This window comes from Sapajus apella, unplaced genomic scaffold, assembly GCF_009761245.1.
Source record: "Sapajus apella isolate SASKATOON/1434 unplaced genomic scaffold, GSC_monkey_1.0 scaffold148, whole genome shotgun sequence".
Classification (NCBI taxonomy): Eukaryota; Metazoa; Chordata; class Mammalia; order Primates; family Cebidae; genus Sapajus; species Sapajus apella.
The window spans coordinates 152,892-177,736 of NW_022437088.1; the positions used below are offsets into that span (position 1 = coordinate 152,892).

Here is a 24,845-nt window from a genome sequence, read left to right on the forward strand (position 1 = left end):
GAATTTGGTTTTATGTTTTCTATCCTGTTTCATTGGTTCATTTGTCTTTTGTCAGTTCTATACTGTTTCAGTGACTCAGGCTTTAAAAATAATATTTGGTATGGTTATTCCCTGGCTTTTCTACATTTTAGGTTTTCTGGCTATTGCATGTATGTTTTCACCATTGAATATTATCAATTTTTCCAAATGCTAAAGAAATTGTTGGTATTTTTATTGGGATTGCATTAAATTTATAAATTTGCTTAAGAAAATTGTCATCTTTATGTCTTCCTATTCAAAAACACAGTATAACTTATATTTGTTCAGTTCTTTCATGAATATTTTATAGTTAGGAAGAACTCTTTCATGGTTATCCAAAAGTAAAACAGACTATTGTATGAAGTAGTGGATTCATTTCTAGAGTATATAGTGAGGATTCATGAATTAGACAGCAGTTTCAGGTATTACTTAAATGTTACTTCCCACTCTAAGATTTTATATAAAAACACATTCTGAAGAAAATATGAATTTTTAAACTGTCTTTCCTATTCCACATTAAGAGAGAACTCTATTGTTCATTCAAGACCATAATTGAAGGCTGGTCGCGGTGGGTTACGCCTATAATCCCAGCACTTTGGGAGGCTGAGGTGGGCGGATCATGAGGTCAAGAGATAAAGACTATCCCGGCCAACATGGTGAAACCCTGTCTCTACTAAAAATACAAAAATTAGCTGGGCATGGTGGCGTGCGCCTGTGGGCCCAGCTACTTGGGAGGCTGAGGCAGGAAAATCGCTTGAACCCAGGAGTTGGAGGTTGCAGTGAGCCAAGATCGTGCCAGAACATCGTGTTCTAGTGACAGAACAAGACTCCGTCTCCCCAAAAAATAAAATAAAAAGAGACCAGAATTGAGAATGAGTTATAAAAGAGTAGAAGTAGATTAGGGATTGTCTTATGTAGATTTAGAATCATTTAAGTCAATGAAGGAGGTAGGCAGTGAACTATTACTTTAGAAGACAATCATGGGATACTGTAGCTAAAAATATTTTCCTTTTCAAAAATGGTACTTTCATATGCTTCATTTATATTTACTCAGTCAAAAGTAAGATGAAAGTAGATTATTGATTTGCCATTTTAAAAATGTCAAAAATATCAGGGATATTTCTAAAGACCCACTAATACATAGTTTTATCATATTGAAAGTCAACAAAGATAATATACCATTGATAGTCTCTCACATAGAAGCAGATGAGCTAACATACTGTGACATTAGTATAACATTAAAAAACCTCTGTTGCCTATTGTATATCTGATATGTGAACCATTAGTTTGTTGGATTGTTAAGCTGAAGTGGTATAAGGTTTACGCCCTCTTTAACTTTTTTCTTGTTCAAATTTTAGGACCCTTCAAAGTTATACAAGAAAGCAGATGATGTTGCAGCCATTGAATGCCAGTCTGAAGAAGTCATCCATCTTCATTCACAAGGAGAAAACAATCTTTTGTCTAAGAAGCTATCTCCAGTACACTCAGAAATGGTAGATTATATTAACGCAACACCATCTACTCTTGTTGGTAGCCGAGATCTTGATTTAAAGGACAGAGCATTACTTAATGGAGGAACTAGTGTAACGGAAAAGTTGGCACAGCTCATCGCTACCTGTCCTCCCTCCAAGTCTTCCAAGACAAAACTGAAGAAGTTAGGAACTGGCACTACAGCAGGATTGGTTAGCAAGGATTTGATCAGGAAAGCAGGTGTTGGCTCTGTAGCTGGAATAATACATAAGGACTTAATAAAAAAGCCAACTATCAGCACAGCAGTTGGATTGGTAACTAAAGATCCTGGGAAAAAGCCAGTGTTTAATGCAGCAGTAGGATTGGTCAATAAGGACTCTGTGAAAAAACTGGGAACTGGCACTACAGCGGTATTCATTAATAAAGACTTAGGCAAAAAGCCAGGAACTATCACTACAGTAGGACTGCTGAGCAAAGATCCAGGAAAGAAGCTAGGAATTGGTATTGTTCCAGGTTTAGTGAATAAGGAGTCTGGCAAGAAGTTAGGACTTGGCACTGTGGTTGGACTGGTTAATAAAGATTTGGGTAAGAAATTGGGTTCTACTGTTGGCCTAGTGGCCAAAGACTGTGCAAAGAAGATTGTAGCAAGTTCAGCAATGGGATTGGTTAATAAGGACATTGGAAAGAAACTAGTGAGTTGTCCTTTGGCAGGCCTGGTCAGTAAAGATGCCATAAACCTTAAAGCCGAAGCACTGCTCCCCACTCAGGAACCACTTAAGGCTTCTTGTAGTACAAACATCAATAATCAGGAAAGTCAGGAACTTTCTGAATCCCTGAAAGACAGTGCCACCAGCAAAACTTTTGAAAAGAATGTTATACGGCAGAATAAAGAAAGCATATTGGAAAAGTTCTCAGTTCGAAAAGAAATCATTAATTTGGAGAAAGAAATGTTTAATGAAGGAACATGCATTCAGCAAGACAGTTTCTCATCCAGTGAAAGGGGATCTTATGAAACTTCAAAGCATGAAAAGCAACCTCCTGTATATTGCACTTCCCCAGACTTTCAAATGGGAGGTGTTTCTGATGTATCTACAGCTAAATCCCCTTTCAGTGCAGTAGGAGAAAGCAATCTCCCTTCCCCATCACCTACTGTATCTGTTAATCCTTTAACCAGAAGTCCCCCTGAAACTTCTTCACAGTTGACTCCTAATCCATTACTTTTAAGTTCTACTACAGAACTTATTGAAGACATTTCTGAATCTGTTGGAAAGAACCAGTTTACTTCTGAAAGTACCCACTTGAATGTCGGTCATAGGTCAGTGGGTCATAGCATAAGTATTGAATGTAAAGGGATTGATAAAGAGGTAAATGATTCAAAAACTACCCATATAGATATTCCAAGAATAAGCTCTTCCCTTGGAAAAAAGCCAAGTTTGACTCCTGAATCCAGTATTCATACTATTACTCCTTCAGTTGTTAACTTCACTAGTTTATTTAGTAATAAGCCTTTTTTAAAACTGGGTGCAGTATCTACATCAGACAAACACTGCCAAGTTGCTGAAAGCTTAAGTACTAGTTTGCAGTCCAAACCATTAAAAAAAAGAAAAGGAAGAAAACCTCGGTGGACTAAAGTGGTAGCAAGAAGCACATGCCGATCTCCAAAAGGGCTAGAATTAGAAAGATCAGAGCTTTTTAAAAATGTTTCATGTAACTCACTATCAAATAGTAATTCTGAGCCAGCCAAGTTCATGAAAAACATTGGACCCCCTTCATTTGTAGATCATGACTTCCTTAAACGCCGATTGCCAAAGTTGAGCAAATCCACAGCACCATCTCTTGCTCTCTTAGCTGATAGTGAAAAACCATCTCATAAGTCTTTTGCTACTCACAGACTATCTTCCAGTATGTGTGTCTCTAGTGACCTTTTGTCTGATATTTATAAGCCTAAAAGAGGAAGGCCTAAATCTAAGGAGATGCCTCAACTAGAAGGGCCACCTAAAAGGACTTTAAAAATCCCTGCGTCTAAAGTTTTTTCTTCTTTACAGTCGAAGGAAGAACAAGAACCCCCAATTTTACAGCCAGAAATTGAAATCCCTTCCTTCAAGCAAAGTCTGTCTGTGTCTCCTTTTCCAAAAAAGAGAGGCAGGCCTAAGAGGCAAATGAGGTCACCAGTCAAGATGAAGCCACCTGTACTGTCAGTGGCTCCATTTGTTGCCACCGAAAGTCCAAGCAAGCTAGAATCTGAAAGTGACAACCATAGAAGTAGCAGTGATTTCTTTGAGAGCGAGGATCAACTTCAGGATCCAGATGACCTAGATGACAGTCATAGGCCAAGTGTCTGTAGTATGAGTGACCTTGAGATGGACCCAGATAAAAAAATTACCAAGAGAAACAATGGACAATTAATGAAAACAATTATCCGCAAAATAAATAAAATGAAGACTTTAAAGAGAAAGAAACTGTTGAATCAGATTCTTTCAACTTCTGTAGAATCAAGTAATAGAGGGAAAGTGCAATCCAAACTTCATAATACGGTATCAAGTCTTGCTGCCACATTTGGCTCTAAATTGGGCCAACAGATAAATGTCAGCAAGAAAGGAACCATTTATATAGGAAAGAGAAGAGGTCGCAAACCAAAAACTGTCTTAAATGGTATTCTTTCTGGTAGTCCTACTAGCCTTGCTGTTCTTGAGCAAACAGCTCAGCAGGCAACTGGGTCAGCATTAGGACAGATTCTTCCCCCATTACTGCCTTCATCTGCTAGTAGTTCTGAGATTCTTCCATCACCTATTTGCTCTCAGTCTTCTGGGACTAGTGGAGGTCAGAGCCCTGTAAGTAGTGATGCAGGTTTTGTTGAACCCAGTTCAGTGCCATATTTGCATTTACACTCCAGACAGGGCAGTATGATTCAGACTCTTGCAATGAAGAAGGCCTCAAAGGGAAGGAGGCGGTTATCTCCTCCTACTTTGTTGCCAAATTCTCCTTCGCACTTAAGTGAACTCACATCTCTAAAAGAAGCTACTCCTTCCCCAATTAGTGAGTCTCATAGTGATGAGACCATTCCCAGTGATAGTGGAATTGGAACAGATAATAACAGCACATCAGATAGGGCAGAGAAATTTTGTGGGCAGAAAAAGAGGAGGCATTCTTTTGAGCATGTTTCTCTGATTCCCCCTGAAACCTCTACAGTGCTAAGCAGTCTTAAAGAAAAACATAAACACAAATGTAAGCGCAGGAATCATGATTACCTCAGCTATGACAAGATGAAAAGGCAGAAACGAAAACGGAAAAAGAAATATCCTCAGCTTCGAAATAGACAGGATCCAGACTTTATTGCAGAGCTGGAGGAATTAATAAGTCGCCTAAGTGAAATTCGGATCACCCATCGAAGTCATCATTTTATCCCCCGAGATCTTCTGCCAACTATCTTTCGAATCAACTTTAATAGTTTCTATACACATCCTTCTTTCCCCTTAGACCCTTTGCACTACATTCGAAAACCCGACTTAAAAAAGAAAAGAGGGAGACCCCCTAAGATGAGGGAGGCAATGGCTGAAATGCCTTTTATGCACAGCCTTAGTTTTCCTCTTTCTAGTACTGGATTCTATCCATCTTATGGTATGCCTTATTCTCCTTCACCCCTTACAGCTGCTCCCATAGGACTAGGTTACTATGGAAGGTACCCTCCCACTATTTATCCACCTCCTCCGTCTCCTTCTTTCACCACTCCACTTCCACCTCCTTCCTATATGCACGCTGGTCATTTACTTCTCAATCCCACCAAATACCATAAGAAAAAGCATAAGCTACTTCGACAGGAGGCCTTTCTTACAACCAGCAGGACTCCCCTTCTTTCCATGAGCACCTACCCCAGCGTTCCTCCTGAGATGGCCTATGGCTGGATGGTTGAGCACAAACACAGGCACCGTCACAAACACAGAGAACACCGTTCTTCTGAACAACCCCAGGTTTCCATGGACACTGGCTCTTCTCGATCTGTCCTGGAGTCTTTGAAACGCTATCGATTTGGAAAGGATACTGTTGGAGAGCGATATAAACATAAGGAAAAGCACCGTTGTCACATGTCCTGCCCTCATCTCTCTCCTTCAAAAAGCTTAATAAACAGAGAGGAACAGTGGGTCCACCGAGAGCCTTCAGAATCTAGTCCATTGGCCTTGGGATTGCAGACACCTTTACAGATTGACTGTTCAGAAAGTTCTCCAAGTTTATCCCTTGGAGGATTCACTCCCAACTCTGAGCCAGCCAGCAGTGATGAACATACAAACCTTTTCACAAGTGCAATAGGCAGCTGCAGAGTTTCAAATCCTAACTCCAGTGGCCGGAAGAAATTAACTGACAGCCCTGGACTCTTTTCTGCACAGGACACTTCACTAAATCGGCCTCATAGAAAGGAACCGCTGCCTTCTAACGAAAGGGCAGTACAGGCTTTGGCAGGTAAGAGGGTTATTTTGTTGCCTGTTATTTGTTAGAGAAATAGGTTATTTTCCATGGGTGCCTGATAAATGTAGATGGACTTTTAATAGATACACCTTTTTTGTTTTTTATAAATGTATTTTGAAATCTCAGTAATCATTTTCCTTAGATTTGAGAAGATGAGGAATGTCTACATCATTTTTTTGTTTTGAGAAGAGGTATTGTCAAAAAGAAATACATATAACTTTTGGAAACCAGAAAAAAATTTTTTTTTTTTTTCAGTCTTAAGATTATACCTGAACACTTTTTTTAAATGTAGGCAAGCTATTACGCAGTTTTTTTTTTTTTAATTGAGACAGAGTCTCACTTTGTCAGCAGGCTAGAGTGCAATGGCATGATCTCAGCTCACTGCAACCTTCGTCTCCCGAGTTCAAGCGATTCTCCTGCCTCAGTCTCCCGAGTAGAAAGGACTACAGGCGTGTGCTGCCACACCCAGCTAATTATGCAGTTTTTCTTTCTTTTTTTATTTTTTATTTTTAAAGATGGGATTTCCCCCTGATGGCCAGGCTGACCTGGCCTCAGGTGATCCAGCCACCTCGGCCTCCCAAAGTGCTAGGATTACAGGTGTGAGCCATTGCGCCTGGCTCAATTGCACAGTTTTTATAAGGAGAAATGACTCATAGATCTGTTAGTAGTATGCAGGATTTTTTTCTTTTTGGTCTGGAAGAGGTAAAAGGTAATGCTGGTAGGATTTTTAATGTATATTAATCCAGTGGTTATAAATGCTTCTTTGTTACAGGAAGAATATGTTACTAGCACTTTATGTCTTATAATAAAAATTCGAATATTGGACATTTTCAGCATTATAAAATTTAACTGAATATTCATTGAGACAGACTTCATTTTGTAGAATACCTTTTGATGTCTTCATAAAAACTGCTTCAATTAGTTATAAAAAAGAAATCTAGATGATGCAATTGTACATCTAGAAAAACTTGTACATCTTTTTCTATCTTAATTGTACATCTTTTAAGAATTGAGAAGCTGGAAAACAAAGAGTAAGCATTTGACATTCGAATAAAATACTAGAAATTCTTGTGGGAGATCTTAAGCTTAAGAGTTTGTAAAATAACTCTAGGAAGTCCATAAACCCTCTGATGCTGTAAATAAAATTATGGGTGTATATGTATGTGTATTTTTTTTAGAGTTAATCTAGAAAAATTTTATCAGATTTTCCTAGTAAATTCTGTATACCTCAGTATCCCTTCATATAATTCGATTAGTAGGGGTATTATGAAAAGTAGTCATATAGTAAGCTTGCTAATGTTAGTTACTATTTTTATTCCCCTAAAAGATTAAAAATTTGTGCATTAGGGAAAAGATAAATCTCTCAAATGCAAAGAGTTTTTGTTCCTGATTTTTATTATTCATGAACTTTTGAAAAATAAAAACAGTGGAGAATTTGAGTGTTTCTTAGCTTTTAACAATATTTATTTATTGATCTTTGAGACTGAGTCTCACTCTTGTCGCCCATGCTGGAGTGCAATGGCGTGATCTTGGCTCACTGCAACCTCCCCCTCCCTGGTTCAAGTGATTATCCTGCCTCAGCCTCCTGAGTAGCTAGGACTACAGGACTAACTTTTTATATTTTTAGTAGAGACAGTGTTTCACCATGTTAGCCAGGGCCGTCTTAAACTCCTGACCTTGTGATCCGCCCTTCTCGGCCTCCCAAAGTGCTGGGATTACAGGCATGAGTTGCCCAGCCAGCTTTTAACAATGAAAAGAGAGAGCAAGTCTTATGCTTAGGTTCAGTCAACAAATAGCTTATTTAATCAGTAATAGTTGTTGAATATCAGGTATTTACCAGGCATTCTACTTTTTGGACACTTACATAATAGACAATAAGGCACACAGGTTCATTGAGTCATGGAAATAATAGTAGAGGAGATAGATAATAAAAAAATCACATTACATGTTGTTAAAATTGTGATAAGGACTGTAAAAGAGAGAGAGTATAGCATGAAATGGGGAGACTAACTCAGAGAAGTCTTTACTGAGAAAGTGACCCTAAACTGAGACCTGGTAGATGTGCAACATTTAACTGGGTGAACAGACTCACTCATTCCTTGTTCATTTGCTCGTTCATTTATTGAATTCCTAAAACATCCAGGACTATTCTAGTCACTGGCATGTAATATAGGAAACACCTGATACTTGACCTCATGATTTTCAGCTTAGTAAAGGAAGACAGATTGTAGAGTGATAAGCAAATAAATAATGGTATGATTGAGAAAAATGCTATAAAAATATAATAGAGGGCTATGACAGATTTAACGCCTGGCAGAAGGGGATCTAACTAAATAGTTACTAGTTATGGCTGAGGATAAAAAGTTGAGAGTCAAGGGATGAAAAGCCATAGTGAAGGCCAGGTGTGGTGGCTCACGCCTGTAATCTCAGCACTTTGGGAAGCCGAGGTGGTCTGATCATTTGAGGTCAGGAGTTCGAGGCCAACCTGGCCAACACAGTGAAACTCCATCCCCATTAAAAATACAAAAATCAGCCGGGTGTGGTAGTGCATGTCTATAGTCCCAGCTACTTGAGAGTCTGAGGCAGGAGAATCACTTGAACCTGGGAGGCGGAGGTTGCAGTGAGCTCAGATAAAGCTAGTTCAACAGAGTGAGACTCTTACCCCTCCTCCCCCCCACTCCCGCCAAAAAAAAAGCCACAATAAAGAGCATGTTTTAAGATTCTCAGTTGGAAAGGAGTTTAGATATTAGATAAAGTGAAAAAAGCCTCATTGTGGTGGGAGAGGAAATACAAAAGAGAGAGTAGTGAGAAATGTGGCAAAAGAAAAAGCCAAACAATGTGTTAAGAATTTTGGATTTCGGCCGGGTGCGGTGGCTCACGCCTGTAATCCCAGCACTTTGGGAGGCCGAGGCGGGTGGATCACGAGGTCAAGAGATCGAGACCATCCTGGTCAACACGGTGAAACCCCATCTCTACTAAAACTACAAAAAATTAGCTGGGCATGGTGGCGCGTGCCTGTAATCCCAGCTACTCAGGAGGCTGAGGCAGGAGAATTGCCTGAACCCAGGAGGCGGAGGTTGCGGTGAGCCAAGATCGCGCCATTGCACTCCAGCCTGGGTAACAAGAGCGAAACTCCGTCTCAAAAAAAAAAAAAGAATTTTGGATTTTATATTAAGAGCAAAAGACAAAGGAGTATTCATTTTAGGTTTGCATTTTTAAATGATTATTTTAACTTCTGCATGAACACTGGCTGGAGAGGATAAAAATAATTTGAAGGAAACTGGTTAGTAGGCAATTGTAGTAATTTAGATAACATAGTGGTGCTTAGATTAGGTTAGTTGCAGGCTTATGTATGAACATATAGGAGATTGAAGATAACACGCACTAAGAGATAAAAGATTATAGGAGGAGTAAATTTAGAGGAGATCACAAGTTTCCTTTCATTTTTTTTCTGTGCTGTTGTATTTTCTTTCTGAGATAGGTTCTCACTCTGTCACCCAGGCTGGAGTACAGTGGCACGATCTTGGCTCACTACAACCTCTGCTTCCTGGGCTCAAGCTGTTTTCCAGCCTCAGCCTGCTGAGTAGCTGGGACTATAGGTGCAAGCCATCAACGCTTGGCTAATTTCTTTGTATTTTGTAGAGAGGGGGTTTTGCCACGTTGCCCCATGCTTGAGCCTAGGAGTTCGAGGCTGCAGTGAGCCGTGATCCTGCCACTTCACTCCAGCCTGGGCTGGCAGAGTGATACTCTGTCTCAAAAAAAAAAAAAAAAAAAAAAAGAAGGGTTGAAGCTGCTCAGTTATAGGCACAGAAGGATGCCATTGGTAGATAAATGTAGCAATGCCAGGGATAGGGGGTTCTAGTTTATTGCGCTTGTTTGTTTCTTTTGTACAAACATTGAGAGAAGCCACACAATAAAAACACTTGCAGAAAAGTCTGTTGCCAGTCTTTTATGAGCCAAGAGGAAGACTGTGGGTGAAAGTACATTTTCAACAGATCTACATTGCTTATGTCTTTCTTCATTTAGTTTGTGTTAGTGTACGCTTCTTCAGCTGCTAGTTTGTTTGCAAAATATTTATGTGCTTTAAAAGTCATGTGTTAACCAATACAACTTCCATATTCTGGTATCATTCTTGTATTCATCAATGATACAAGAACTATTTAACTCTACAGAAACACATAGGATACAAAACGTACTATATACCTTTATAAATTTTCCTTGAGAGAGAATATGGAGTGAAAAACAAACAGCCTTGGGTAGTTCTGAGGAACTGCAGTAAAGTAGTAGTTAAAAACTGTCAGCTTTTGGCCCACATTGATTCTTTGTGATGATCTCTACACTTTTTAAAAATTGCTCAAGCTAAAAGATCTAGAAATTTCACATAAAATGTGGAATTCTGCTCTTAGAAATATTAGAACATCTAGCAACAATTAGTCCACATTTCCTGGATAATAGTAATGGCAGGGGCTCAGTATTGGCATGCCCCTTTTCATTGCTGCTTGTATTCTTTTGTTTGACACAATCCTCACGGTTTTCTGTTACGTGTTGTATGTGGCCCTCTTCAGCTATTTAAACAGGGAACATTTGAATTCGAGATCTCTAATTTAAGAGTTATGAGAAGGAGCGTATAAAGGATGAGGAAATCGAGGTGAAGGTGATACGAGATTACAGGTCAGGTTGTTGAATGTATCATCTTTTTTAAATTTTTATTTATTTATTTATTTTGAGATGGAGTCTCACTCTGTTGCTCAGGCTAGTGTGCAGTGGCACAATCTTGGCTCACTGCAACCTCTGCCTCCTGGGTTCAAACAATTCTCCTGCCTCAGCCTCCCTGGTAGCTGGGATTACAGGCGTGTACCACCACCATCCGGCCAATTTTTTTGTTTGTTTGTTTTGTTTTTTTTAGTAGAGACAGGGTTTCACCATGTCGATGAGGCTGTTCTCAAACTCCTAACCTCATGATCCCCCCATCTTGATCTCCCAAAGTGCTGGAATTACAGGCGTGAGCCACTGCTCCTGGCCATTGAATGTATCATCTACATGGACATTGAAATTACCCAAGAGAACAATTACAGGAGTTGGGGTGAAAATGATGTATGTGAACCTGGTTTCATGGTCCTTGGGGAATGAGAAAGATAGCAGGGAAGTCTAATATATGCAAAAGTATCTGTGTTAAATAAGAACTTCCCTCCTTCCCTCCCTTTATTCTTTCCTTCTTTTTCTTCTTTCTTTCTTTCTTTCTTTCTATGGAGTCTCTCTCTGTTGCCCAGGCTAGTTCAGTGATGTGATCTTGGCTCACTGCAAAACCTGCCTTCTGGGTTCAAGCAATTCTCCTGCCTCAGCCTCCCAAGTAGCTGGAATCGCAAAAGTGCACCACCGCACCTGACTAATTTTAGTATTTTTAGTAGAGATGGGGTTTCACTATATTGGCCAGACTAGTCTCGAACTCCTGACTTTAAGAGAACCACCTGCCTCAGCCTCCCAAAGCACTGGGATTACAGGCGTGAGCCACCACACGTGGCCTTTTTTTTTTTCTTTGTAAAATAACTGCAGAAACCGCTAAGACCTCTCTGAAGTCACTATTCTGACACTAGTTCTCTATCACCAATTGGATGTTGTACAATTTAGTTCAATTCTGAATACAGACTACCTGAAGCTAGTGAAGACCTCACTTTAAGAGCAAAGTCCATCATGAGACTACCCTCCACTTCAGATGCCAGTCACAAATTTTGGTGTTCCCAAGACATCCATACTTCTGCCTGGCCTGCTAAAAATTTGCCATTTCCAAAACCTCCTCAGTTTTGGTCACTTGTTAAAAGAACTCACAGAACTTGTGAAAGCACTATAGTATGGGTACAGTTTTGTTACAAAGGAAAGAGATCAAGAACAACTAATTGAAGAGATACATAGATAGAACAGCATTTGGTGCAAGAAGGATCCACAGACTTCCATACCCTTCCCCTTATAGAATCTGGGTACATTACTCTCCCAGCACATCACTGCGTTCAAACCCAGAAGCTCCACTTAACCTCAGTGTCCAGAGATTTTATTGGGGCTCTGTTATGTGGTCATGATTGATGAAGTCATTGACCATGTTTTTGAACTTAATCTTTAGTGCTCCCCCACTCCCAGGAGGTTGGGGTGACCCAAAGTTTCAGACCTCTAGTTATGTGGTTTGGTCTTTCTAGTCACCAGCCTCCCTTTTGAAGTTACCTCAGAAGTCATCTCGCTGCCATAACAAAGACATTCTTTTTTTTTTTTTTTTTGAGACGGAGTTTCACTCATGCTACCCAGGCTGGAGTGCAATGGCACGATCTCGGCTCACCGCAACCTCCGCCTCCTGGGTTCAGGCAATTCTCCTGCCTCAGCCTCCTGAGTAGCTGGGATTACAGGCACGCGCCACCATGCCCAGCTAATGTTTTTGTATTTTTAGTAGAGACGGGGTTTCACCATGTTGACCAGGATGGTCTCAATCTCTTGACCTCGTGATCCACCCGCCTCGGCCTCCCAAAGTGCTGGGATTACAGGCTTGAGCCACCGCGCCCGGCCTTATATTCTTTATTATATTATAAGTCTAAATTCTTTTGTTAATTGATTTCTATCTTGGAATCTCTCCATCTTCTTCACAATTACTCTTGATAAGTAGATGGATATGTGACTTGATTTTCTAACAGAAACTTAATATACTTTTTTCAGGTAGATGTGAAAATAGGTTTAGCTGTCTTAATAAAAACCAATGGAGGAAAAATTTTTAGTTAAGCAAAATACTAGATAAAAATATTAGTTCAGGCTCATATATCTTTTGTTTTGATCACTTTGAAAGTCAGAACTGGTTTTGTTTAGAAGTATCTTACGTATTTGATTTTTGTTTTTAAGTATTCTCTTACGATGGTAGCTGTTCTTTTAGTAAACAATTATTTTGTGCCTATTGTGTGCCAGGTGAAGGAACATTCTGTAATTCCAGCACTTTAGGAGGCCGAGGTGGGTGGGTCATTTGAAGTCAGTAGTTCAAGATCAACCTATCCCAACATGATGAAACCCTGCCTCTAGTAAAAATCCAAAAATTAGCCAGGTGTGGTGGCACGTGTCTGTAGTCCTACCTACTCAGGAGGCTGAGGCACAAGAGTCACTTGAACCCTGGAGGCAGAGGTTGTAGTGAGCCAAGATCGAGCCACTGCACTCCAGCCTGGGTGACAGAGCAAGACTCTGTCTCAGAAAAAAAAAAAAAAGAAAGAAAAAGAAATTTTCTGCCTTAAAGTCAATTTATAGTTTAGACATGTATACCAATAGTGACAGTTCTTAATATTGACATATTCACAAGGCATTTCGGGGAGTAGAGAAGTGAGGGACTCACTTGAAAGGGCTTGGGAAGCAGGAAGGAGTTTTGAATTTAGCATGCAAAGAATAAGATGTGATAACTGTTTCTTACGTAGAAATCAGCTTTGCAAGGGCTTGGGGATGTGTTGCTGTGCTTAGTTAAGATTAATGGTTTGGGGCCGGGCGCGGTGGCTCAAGCCTGTAATCCCAGCACTTTGGGAGGCCAAGGCGGGTGGATCACGAGGTCAAGAGATCGAGACCATCCTGGTCAACATGGTGAAACCCCGTCTCTACTAAAAATACAAAAAATTAGCTGGGCATGGTGGCGCGTGCCTGTAATCCCAGCTACTCAGGAGGCTGAGGCAGGAGAATTGCCTGAACCCAGGAGGCAGAGGTTGCGGTGAGCCGAGATCGCGCCATTGCACTCCAGCCTGGGTATCAAGAGCGAAACTCCGTCTCGAAAAAAGAAAAAAAAGATTAATGGTTTGATATGGGACCTAAGAGATGGAACTGGAAAGATAGGCAGATCATAAAGCCCTGTTTATATTAGACTCTCAAGAGTGTGGAGTTTATAAGGAATGAGAAGTTAAGGGTTTTAAGATGGGAAATAATTTGTTGAGATTACATTGACAGCAATGTGATAGATGGATTAGAAAAAGGAGATCAGGTGGCTGGGCACGGTGGCTTACACCTGTAATCCCAGCACTTTGGGAGGCTGAGGCGGGTGGATCTCTGTTTTGATAAACCCACTGTATTCACCATAAATACTATTCAACATAAATACTGTCATCCCTTCTCACAGCCTTAATAATCACATATCTATAATTATCTTCAGGTTTGACCTCTCCTTTGCACTACAGATCCATCTGTCCCACAAAACAGGCTTGAAATCCAAATCTATTATCTATTTCCAACCTTAGCCTTTTGCACACCCCATTTCACTTAATCGTATCATCGCTACCTTGGATCAGAACCTCCTAATATTTTGTGGGAGCAGTTTCCAAACTGATCTACCTGCTCTCCTTTTTCTTTTTTTTCTTTTTTTTTTTTAGAGATGGGGTTTCACTGTGTTGGCCAGGCTGGTCTCGAACTCCTGACCTCACCTAAAGATAATTTTAGATACATGATTATTAAGGCTATGAGAAGGAATGACAGTATTTATGGCGAATATGGTGGGTTTTTTAAGTGACTTTATACTCAAGAGTGTCAAGTGTTATGTGAGATTGGTTAGGTAAGTACTGAAAGTAGATAATTGGCTTTGGCAGTTAGGTTGTCTTGTGTCTGAAAGCCATTATTTGTATAGTGGCAAATGCTAGATTTCTGGAGGCTGAGGAATGGAAGTTAGGAAATGCAAACAATTAAAATTCTTATACCTTTACAATTTGCTTTTTTTTCTTCAGTATTTTCTTTTGTAGCACTTCTGACTGGTTTATTATTTGCTTTTTCCTTATAATGACATTCTGTTATTCTATAGCATTCTGTTGAAGATGTAATTAAATTTTCTCAATCTGTGATGTCAGGTTGCTTTTTGAAGTATAAAGGTTTAAGAAATGCATAACTACATGGGATTTTTAATTGATCTTCTCAATCTTCAGTTGATGTTTTTCCATATATAAATTGAAGATAGATTCATTTTACATTTGGTATCATGTTAAAATGTTCCAAAAACCACCTATTGTATAATAGGTATTATAATATTGTTGATCACCTTCAGGGTATTATTAGCCTGAAATGTCTCCCAGTGGTCAAAGCTGAGACAGTTTGAGCAACAAAATAAATATGAGAGTACTGGATTATAATTAAAAAGTAAAGTCAATATCTAGGAATCCATGTTGATATAAATAAATGATTGACTAAACAAAGACTTGGCAGGAAAGGAGCAAAGTTTTCTTACAGAAAAATTTCAAAGAACCTACGCAGATCACCCCTTTCAGGAGGTAGAACTTAATTTCCCTCTTCTTGAATATGGGCTGGACTGACTGACTTAAAAGAACAGAGTATGAAGAGGGAAAAACAGTAACTTTACAGTGTAAAGGCCTGACAGACAGCACCTTAACCAAGTTCAAGGTTAACTTCACCAATGATAAGGCATGGTGATATCATGTACTCTCTGATAGAATGTGTTAAGTCTAACCAGAAAAAATAAATAAAAAGTAATAAAGGACATTCTACAAATACCTGACCAGTGCTAAAAAGTATCATGTTATCACCTGAAAAAACAAGGAAAGTCTGAGAAACCACAGAACAGAGAAGACTAAGGAGACATAACTAAATACAATGTGATAGCCCAGACTGACACTGGAAGAAGGACATGAGTGGAAAAAAATTGGCGAAATCTAAACAAAGTCTGGAATTTTGTTAATAGTATTATTCCAATGTCGATTTCTTGGTTGTGACAAATGTACCGTAGTTATGTAAGATGTTAACATTGGGGGATATTGGGTAAAGGATATATGAGAATTTTCGGTACTATGTTTGTAACTTTCATGTAAACCTAAAATTATTCCAGAATAAAGAGGTTTTTTAAATAAAGCAGAATACAAATTGTTAAGTAAAACATATCTCAAACTGATAATTGTTGAAGGAAAAAATAAAGATTATTTACTATTTGTATTGAGTGGATTCATCGTAAGTGTTGGTTGGGGGTAAAACAGGCATATTTGATAAATCATGTTGAGATAAATTTCAGGAAAAATAAATGAAATCGGATTAGGGACACTAGCATGTGTAGCCTCTAGCAAGATATTTAACCTTTCTTGTTTCAAAAATGGGGAATCAAACTGACTTATCACTTTGAGCATTTTTAAAGTAAACTAGTATATTCACTGTAAAACTAAATCTTATGAAGCCTTAAAAGGAATAACAATTCGAATCATTTTTATAAATTAGGTACATGTGGTAGTTAGCTTATTTTTCTAACATATACTGTTCTGTACTGTTATAGGCTAACAGCTATAAAGTCAGCTTGATGTAAGTGAAATTATAGTAAAATTATACACTTAAATAAGGCCAGGTTTCCTGGTTATCAGTCCTGATAGTGATTCTATTTAATTTATGTATGTATGTTAAGTAGACATGAAATGGGCCTTAGGAGCAAGAGTTTCTGACCTGGAATGCTAGTCATTCCATCCCTGTTTTTCAGCATATATGACTCATGGCTGGCTACACATGGCAGGACTTAGCACCTGAATTCTAAAACTGGCAGAGCTGTAGAATAGAGTATTTTCATTTAGCATTTATAGCTTTCGAGTCATAGAATAAGCAAACAATGGGACATTATTGTAAATGATTTACTGCATATAAGTTATATATATTCTTTGATGCATTCGGTGATGATGAATATTTTATCCTCAAAGAATAAGTGAGGGTTAAATATATATATATATATATATATATTTTTGGAAAAAGAATATTCACTGTAAAAGCGTATAGATTGGAGCAAAGAATACTGAGTTTTGTTTTCTCTTTAACTGAAGGGTATAAGCATTGTTCAGAATATACTAATTTCAAGCAGTTTCTCTAGTGCTGTGTATAAGACAGACCCATGCAACTGTTAGAAGGAATAAGTTCAAATGTTCAATAGCATGGTGGGGTTACTATAGACGACAGTACTATATTTTGTATTTCAAAAATTGCTAGATGAGAGGACTTGAAATGTTCCTGACACATAGGAATCATAAATATGCAAGGTGATGGATACGGAAATACTCTGACTTGATCCTTTTTTTGTTTGTTTGTTTTTGTTTATGTCTGACTTGATGCTTATACATTCTATGCATGTAACAAAATATCACATGTACCCCATAAATATATACTATTATTAGGTATCAATTTTAAAAAGAAATTTAAAACATAGAAAAATGGTCTGTCTATAAATGAAGTGTGAACATATAGAGATGAAAGCGGAAAATTGATTGTGGATGTGGTTAGTGCAGTTTATGGGAATTTCCAGAAGAATTCCATTTCAGTGAATGATGTGATTTGGGCATTATGAAAAATAGCGTAATTAGAGAGAGAAAAACAGACTTTTTAGCTTCAAAATCGCCAGCACAGGCTCTGAGTCATACTCTCTTATAGTGCATCTAGTGGCGTGTCAGATAAAATGTATTGCTTTCTGTGAGTGTATTTCCCACAATTGAAAACAGCTGTTTTTATTGTAGACCTAGCGTTTATCTTAGCATTCAGCTCCTTCACAAGAAGGTTCCAAAGCGGCTATGTACTGTGAAGTATACCAAAGGAATCAGAACTTGAATCTGGGAGCTCAAACTTGATCAGAAGTTCTTGAATAATTTGGTATATTATGTTCGTATTCTTTTACTATGATAGCCATTTTTATTACAACCAATTTTTGTTCAGTCACTGTTTAACGTACATTCCCAAATAGCTTTGACTTATGAATAATGAAAGACAAAGAATCTTTTTTAAAACTAAACTTTCGTAACATGATTTAATTTTGGTGGGAAGGAACAATTTTAATGTTAGAAAACTTTTAAAACATATTATTTTAAAATCAATAATACATTAGAACTGACTACATAGCATTCTTCCAGACTTGCATACTTAATCTATTTTTCCATAATTCACCCAAAGATATTTCTGGCATTGCAGACATCACATATTCCACTCATATAAATGATTTCTTCGTTACTTGTGTTTTTAGTGTTGATCTTCAAACAGAGTGTGACTGAAATTCATGCTACATTAAGTTATAACAGCTTTAATAGTGAACTTAAAGAAATATATGTTTTGTCCAACCAACTATTGATTTAATTCACTATATTTTTTGCTGATTTGTATTTGGCACTAGGGAAATTCCTTGTTTTTCTAGGCTAGGATGCTCAGGGCTTCAATTAGTACTTAGTTGAATCTTCATTCCCATGATTCTTTGGGATGCCTCCACCACTATAGACACATTATCAGTGGGAATTTTCTCTATTCTGATATCTTTGCCTGTTTTACTCTGTTTTCACACCCAGGCATCTGTAAAAGTAGGATTTCTTTTTTTTTTATCTTTGATTTGTTTTAGTTCCTGCAATGGAAATGTCAATCAAGATTTTTTTGGAAAGTCAATTTGAGAATAGATTCTTGGTTTCTGCTCATTTTGTGTTTATTATAAAGATTTTCATAATCTTATTTCTTTATGATCCAGTTGTGTTCTTTTTTTTCTTTTCAACTTTCTGACAATTTGTATCCCTGATTTCATCTTACGGTTTTGCGCAAAAGTACTACCTTTCCCCTTTTGTTTAAACTGACAAAAATGTTTCTCTGAATACTGTCTTTATCTTTAAAAGTTCATCAAATACTGGCCAAATAATATCCAGAGAGTCTATAATTAAAACCACTTCCAAGGTTCCTTCACATTTGCAAGTTTGGTTTTAATTCTTCATTCCGTTTGTATTATTCCAGTTTATGATATTCTCTCTTTCTGTGTTTTTTCTTACCAATAGTCTGCCTTGTTTACATGAGGGCCTTTATTTCCAGCTGAAGAAAAAATATTTCCCTTATTCAACTTAAATTTATCCTGAAATCCAATTTTATTTAGATATATATTTTTTTTGCAGCTTGCCTGTAATTTCTACTTCCTGCGTTTAATGTGTGTAGAATTTCTAAACCTATTTCTGAAACTGTCATCATCTGAGTGATGAGACACACACTAGTCGTTTACCCAGTAATATTGTGAACTGAGAAATTCCTATTTGTAGTCTTTATTCACTTCTGAAGTACTTATCCTGCTTTATAGTCTTTTGAAATGAAAAATCATGGGAACTCTTTGATATCTAAAATTGTGTTCTTTGTGTATATGCTTTGAGGAAGTGCCAGATTTTATTGAACTAGAATTCATATAAACCTCTTGTTCTTTGTGGAGTGGGGAGCCTCCACACATCCTTCCAGGCAAATCTAAAATGGCCACTCTTGAGACATGAGCAAACGTTTATCACATGATAGAGACAGCAACAAAAAGAGCTAAGTAGGGGAAGCAGAAAACTACTTTTTCCTTGTAAGCAGAAAGCCAGACATCTTCTGGTTCTGACTCATCTCTTGGTCATACTCTGGAAAAGCTGTGGCAAAGAGTTGGTGGATTAGAAGATTCAGAGTAACTTTTTGCTACCCTGCAAGTGCCTATCGGCCCTGGAAGTGCCTATATGAGTAGTAGTACTTAATTGGATTCACTCTACGTTTAAAGTAAATGCTTGATGTTATAGGCTAGTTCTAGCTCCCTACTGGGTATAACTCACTGCTCTTCTTCTGTTTATTATTGTTATTATTATTATTACTATTATTATTATTTTGAGGCAAGGGTCTCACTGTTGCCCAGGATGGAGTACAGGTGCAATCACAGCTCACTAAAGGCTTTACCTCCTAGGCTCAAGTGATCTTCCCACATTAGCCTCCCAAGTAACTGGGACAACAGGCATGTGCCACCATGCCCAGCTAACTTTTGTATTCTTTTTTGTAGAGACTGAGTTTTGCCATGCTGCCCAGGCTGGTCTCAAACTTCTGAAGTCAAGCAACCCAGCCACATCCGCCTAGCAAAGTTCTGGGATTACAGGCATGAGCCCCCGCACCTGCCTATCTAAAAATTCCATGATAAACTTAAGGAGTCAATTTATATATAATAGTCACTAATATTTATAAAACATTTTAAATTTTATAAAGTTATTTTTGTATTATCTCATTTTGGGACTCACAATAATGCTGTGACTTAGCTTTATTAAACCAAACTCCAGGCACATTTACTTCTGTAGATTCTCTCTAGTTTAATTTGTACCAGAGCCAGGAGTCAAACCCAGAATGCTCCATAGTCCATGTTCTGAACACCATATCACACTCAACTTTGCATTATGTTTTAGATTTGGACACATAAATATATATTGGTCTCTGTTGAAGTGGACATACTAGTTCTCTGAGCATTATCTGGTTCTTCTTGGAAGCCTAACTGCAAATTGGCACTTATAAAACAGTATGTTTCTGGCAGTGTTACAGCTAACGTTTGCAGATTTCATATGATTCCTACCGTTAGGCTAATTTTAACATACTTCGAGCATCTTTAACTGGTTGCTATTTCTTGTACATAAGTGATAGCATCACTTACCAGTCTTAACCTTGGTTGCTTTATGTCATTAAGTAATGTTTTTACAGGCATCCTCATCTTCTTACTGCATCTGTGCACACTGTTTTTAAATGAAATAAGTTGCTAGAGCTGATGATTACCAAGCTATAGAGATCTATATCTCAGGGATACAACTTTATTCTTTTAAAATATGGAATACTGTTAAGAATATTTCTACATTGTATGAACAGGGAATTCAAACAAACTTTTAAAAATGAAAAATGAGAACCTTCCTGAATGAGGTTTAATCAAATCTCCTATTAAATCCTAGGAATAGGCTGCTAGCTTTCAGGAAATGAAAAATGGCTCAGAAGCTAAATAAGCTAAGCCAATCTCTCAATTGTTTCAGTTTCTCAGGAATTGCTGTACAATGCTGTCAATAATGATCTCCAGGGATCTGACCCCCATTCCGCCTCCCACTGCCTCCTATGAAGCTCCAGATGCCACCAAAAGAAGGAGCTTTGAAGAAATTGCCTGTACCCTCTTTTTACCCTGAGGTGGGTGAGGCCAGGCAGGGTGATTCTTAGGATATCCTGATGATCAAAGGAATTGTTGAAGCATTCATCAAGACTTTCTGGAAGATGACCAAGAAATTCAGGAAACATTACCAAATAGCCTGAGAACTTAAGTTGGAGCTCAAGAATGGATGGCACAAGTGCCACCTAAAATAAAATGCATGATGATATACACAATGATTAATAAGCTCCTTGGGGGCAGAGACTATTACTCTTTGTATATTTCCTTCACAATATCTAGCATAGTACCAGGTATATAAACAATACTCACTTAATAAATGTTATTTTATGACTGAGAGAAATCACTTTATAGAAAGTATTCTCAGGGCCAGACAAAGTGGCTCACACCTGTAATCCCAACACGTTGGGAGGCTGAGGCAGGCGTATCACTTGAGATAAGGGGTTCAAGACCAGTCTGGCCAACATGGTGGAACCCCCATCTGTACTAAAAATACAAAAATTAGCTGTGCATAGTGGCCCATGCCTCTAATCCCAGCTACTCAGGAGGCTGAGGCAGGAAAATCACATGAACCCAGAAGGCAGAGGTAGTATGCTGAGATTGCACTACTGTACTTCAGCCTGGAGGACCCAGAGAAAGTCCATCTCCCCCCACAAAAAAAACATGCTCTCAAATCCCTTATTTTCTTAGTACTTAATCCATGATCAGGAATGGTGATAAAGAGAGTTGACTATTACCTCAAGCTTCTTGGCCACTGTTGTCTTCTGTCTTGGGTAGGAAATATGTATTTGTCCAGTGTATGAAGTTTGCAGTATTAATACTTAAAGTTACGTCTTCACTGTTGCCTGGACTTTTATTTCTTAAGATGTTTCATTGTGATATTCAATTATTTAGTGGAATTCTCTGATCTGAACCACACTCGGGGATTTATTATACTGTCAGATTTAAAAATCCCTCTTGTATCTGTTTTTAGGATTCCATAGTAAACAGTGTTGCTTCTTGAATAGGTCTATATCAATCATCACTGTGTTTCAGAAGTAGAATATACTATCATTAATTTCCTAAAAAAATCTAACCTGTTACTCTTGAATGGCAGCATATAGTCTTACATCTTACCTGAGCAGAGCTTCCCATAGCCTACTAGAGACTATTTACAGTAATGTGATTTAAGATACTATTTAATTAGAGCAAGGCTCATGGTCTACTATTTCTCTTAGAGAAAATGAAACAGCAAACTTGGTTCCATTCAGTTCTTCTGACCTTAAGTTGTCCTTCAGTGAATTAATCACATCTTCTTTTAGTAGTTAACTTTCCTTTAGGGGTAGATCTTTAAAATCTTCAACTTTTTGACTTCTTGTACCTTTTGTGGCTCCAGTTACACGTAAGTTTTTTTATTTGTAATTTTTTCCTATAAGTGAGCATAAGAGTACTACTAGTTTTTCACAAACACGAGGTAGACATTCATTACCTACTCTTACTAGCTGGCATTTTAGATTATAAGGAATCCAGTGGGACGGAAAAAAAAGAAAAGAAAAAAGGAATCCATTCTTCACAAGACAACAGGAAGAAGAAAGTAAAAGGAATTCGATATAAGAATAATAGTCAGGTTATTTATTCAGGAAAATAATCTTATATGAACAACATCTCTTTTGAGCAGGAAATGTATTAAATTATGCTGTATAGATTTGGGGTTTTGCTGAAACCATGAAACTTTTTGAAAGGAAATTGAGTTTCTTTGTCTTCATGAGCTTTATATAGCAAGGGATCCTTAAGTGTATAGCTTTTCTTTAAAAGAGACTTAACTCTGTTTTCTGTTTCATGGATTAAATTACCAGTTCTAGAATTTGCAAAGGGAAGATAAACATAGAATGTGAAAATTATTTCCGTGAATTGGTTAGGATGTGTGGGTTTAAGGTTTGAGCCTTTACTTTCTTTTTGAGACAGAGTCTTGCTCTGTTGCCTAGGCTAGAGTGCAATGGCATGATCTCTGCTCACTGCAACCTCTGCCTCCCAGGTTCAAGTGATTCTTCCACCTCAGCCTCCTGAGTAGCTGGGATTACAAGCACCCACCATCATGCCTGGCTAACTTTTGTATTTTTGTAGAGATGGGGTTTCATCATGTTTGCCAGGCTGGTCCTGAAATCCTGACCTCAGGTGATCCACCCACCTCGGCTTCCCAAAGTGCTGGGATTACAGGCATGAGCCACTGCACCCAGCCTGATCCTTTACTTTTAATCTCTGATTCTCTTAAATGACATGGTCAAGTTGGACCTGCTTTTCTGACATCAACTTTTTAAAATAAATTGCATTGTAAATTTTGTCAGTTTATATGATGAATTTTAATCAGTAATCCAGAATAGATTTGGTTAAAATATTGTTAGTAATTTTTATCAATATTTAAATAATGTTTTATGCTAGTAACATGTGAAAACTAAATCATATATTGTTTATTCTCTCATTAAAACTATTTTTTTGGCCGGACGCGGTGGCTCATACCTGTTATCCCAGCACTTTGGGAGGCCGAGAAGGGCGATTCATGAGGTCAAGAGATCGAGACCATCCTGGCCAACATGGTGAAACCTCATCTCTATTATTTAAAAAAAAAAAAAAAAAAAAAAAAAATTTACTTTTTTTAAGTAAAAACTATTTTTTTCTCTGGTAATATAACAGGATAAATTATATATATAGACCTGTGAGGCCAGGCACAGTGGCTCATGCCTGTAATCTCAGCACTTGGGGAGGCTGAGGCAGGCAGATCACGAGGTCAGGAGTCGAGACCATCCTGCCCAACATGGTGATACCCCATCTCTACTAAAATACAAAAAATTAGCCGGGCATGGTGGTGTGAGCTTCTAGTCCCAGCTACTCAGGAGACTGAGGCAGGAGAATTGCTTGAACCTGGAAAGCGGAGGTTGCAATGAGCTGAGATCATGCTCCAGCCTGGCGACAGAGCAAGACTGTCTCAAAGAAAAAAAAAAAACCTGTGAAATTGTGACAACAGCATATAGTGTGGTTTGTCCTCTGCTTATTTTCCTCCTATGTTAGCGTACAAGTCATATTATTACAGGGGATAACAGTGGCAGCAACTAAACTGTAACAAGTTCTAACAAAGGATAGTTTGGCATTATTTTTAGAACTGAATTTTTCTGTGATTTCTATCTTTTTCTGTTTGTCCAGGTTCCCAGCCAACCTCTGATAAACCCTCCCAGCGACCATCAGAGAGCACAAATTGTAGCCCTACCCGGAAAAGGTCTTCATCTGAGAGTACTTCTTCAACAGGCTAGTGCTATTTCTTTTACCAGATTTTCAAGATAATTTCCCATTTGTTATTTTTGAGTAAGGAGTTAAAATGTAATGTTGTAGAAAAAATAATGGGAACTGTATCATATGTGGTATGGTTTTTTTTTTTTTTTAATTCAAAGGAGTTGAAACAGTGACTTGGTATGTGAGAATCAGTAATGCACATTGAAACAATATAGTACCTTTATCAAGTTGAATTGAAGTAAAAGTATGTGTTGGGCATAATAGGGGAATGTGGATTGTAGCTATTTAATAAAGATTTAGATATACATAAAACTGCTTAAAGCTGGGCATGGGTGGATTATGCTTATAATTTCAGCACTTTGGGAGGCTGAAGCGGGTGGATCACCCGAGGTCAGGAGTTCGAGACTAGCCTGTTCAACATGGTGAAACCCCATCTACACTAAAAATACAAAAATTAGGCATGGTGGCATGTGCCTGTAATCCCACCTACTTGGGAGGCTGAGGCAGGAGAATCTCTTGAACCTGGGAGGTGGAGGTTGCAGTGAGTGGAGATCGCTGTACTGCACTCCAGCCTGGAAACAGAGTGAGACTCTGTCTAAAAAAAAAATAGTTTAGTAAACTAGTAATTTCCAAGGTAGCATTCATGAATCTCTAGGGATATGCAAAATAATTAAGAGGTTGTAAGGAGAACCTCTATTAATTGTTATTTTTAAACTTATTAATTGCTAAT

The 24,845-nt window shown here is 38.1% G+C and overlaps 1 protein-coding gene across 3 annotated transcripts in view; it reads left to right on the forward strand.

Moving 5' to 3' along the window:
• The window catches only part of ASH1L (ASH1 like histone lysine methyltransferase), a 245,358-nt gene that overhangs the window by 89,774 nt on the left and 130,739 nt on the right, over positions 1 to 24,845 (forward strand). For all 3 annotated transcript variants that reach the window (XM_032264961.1, XM_032264963.1, XM_032264962.1), the window contains 2 exons: positions 1,377 to 5,943; positions 24,029 to 24,130. In XM_032264961.1, coding sequence (XP_032120852.1) covers positions 1,377 to 5,943; positions 24,029 to 24,130 — 4,669 coding nt within the window. The remainder of the gene's footprint in view (positions 1 to 1,376; positions 5,944 to 24,028; positions 24,131 to 24,845) is intronic.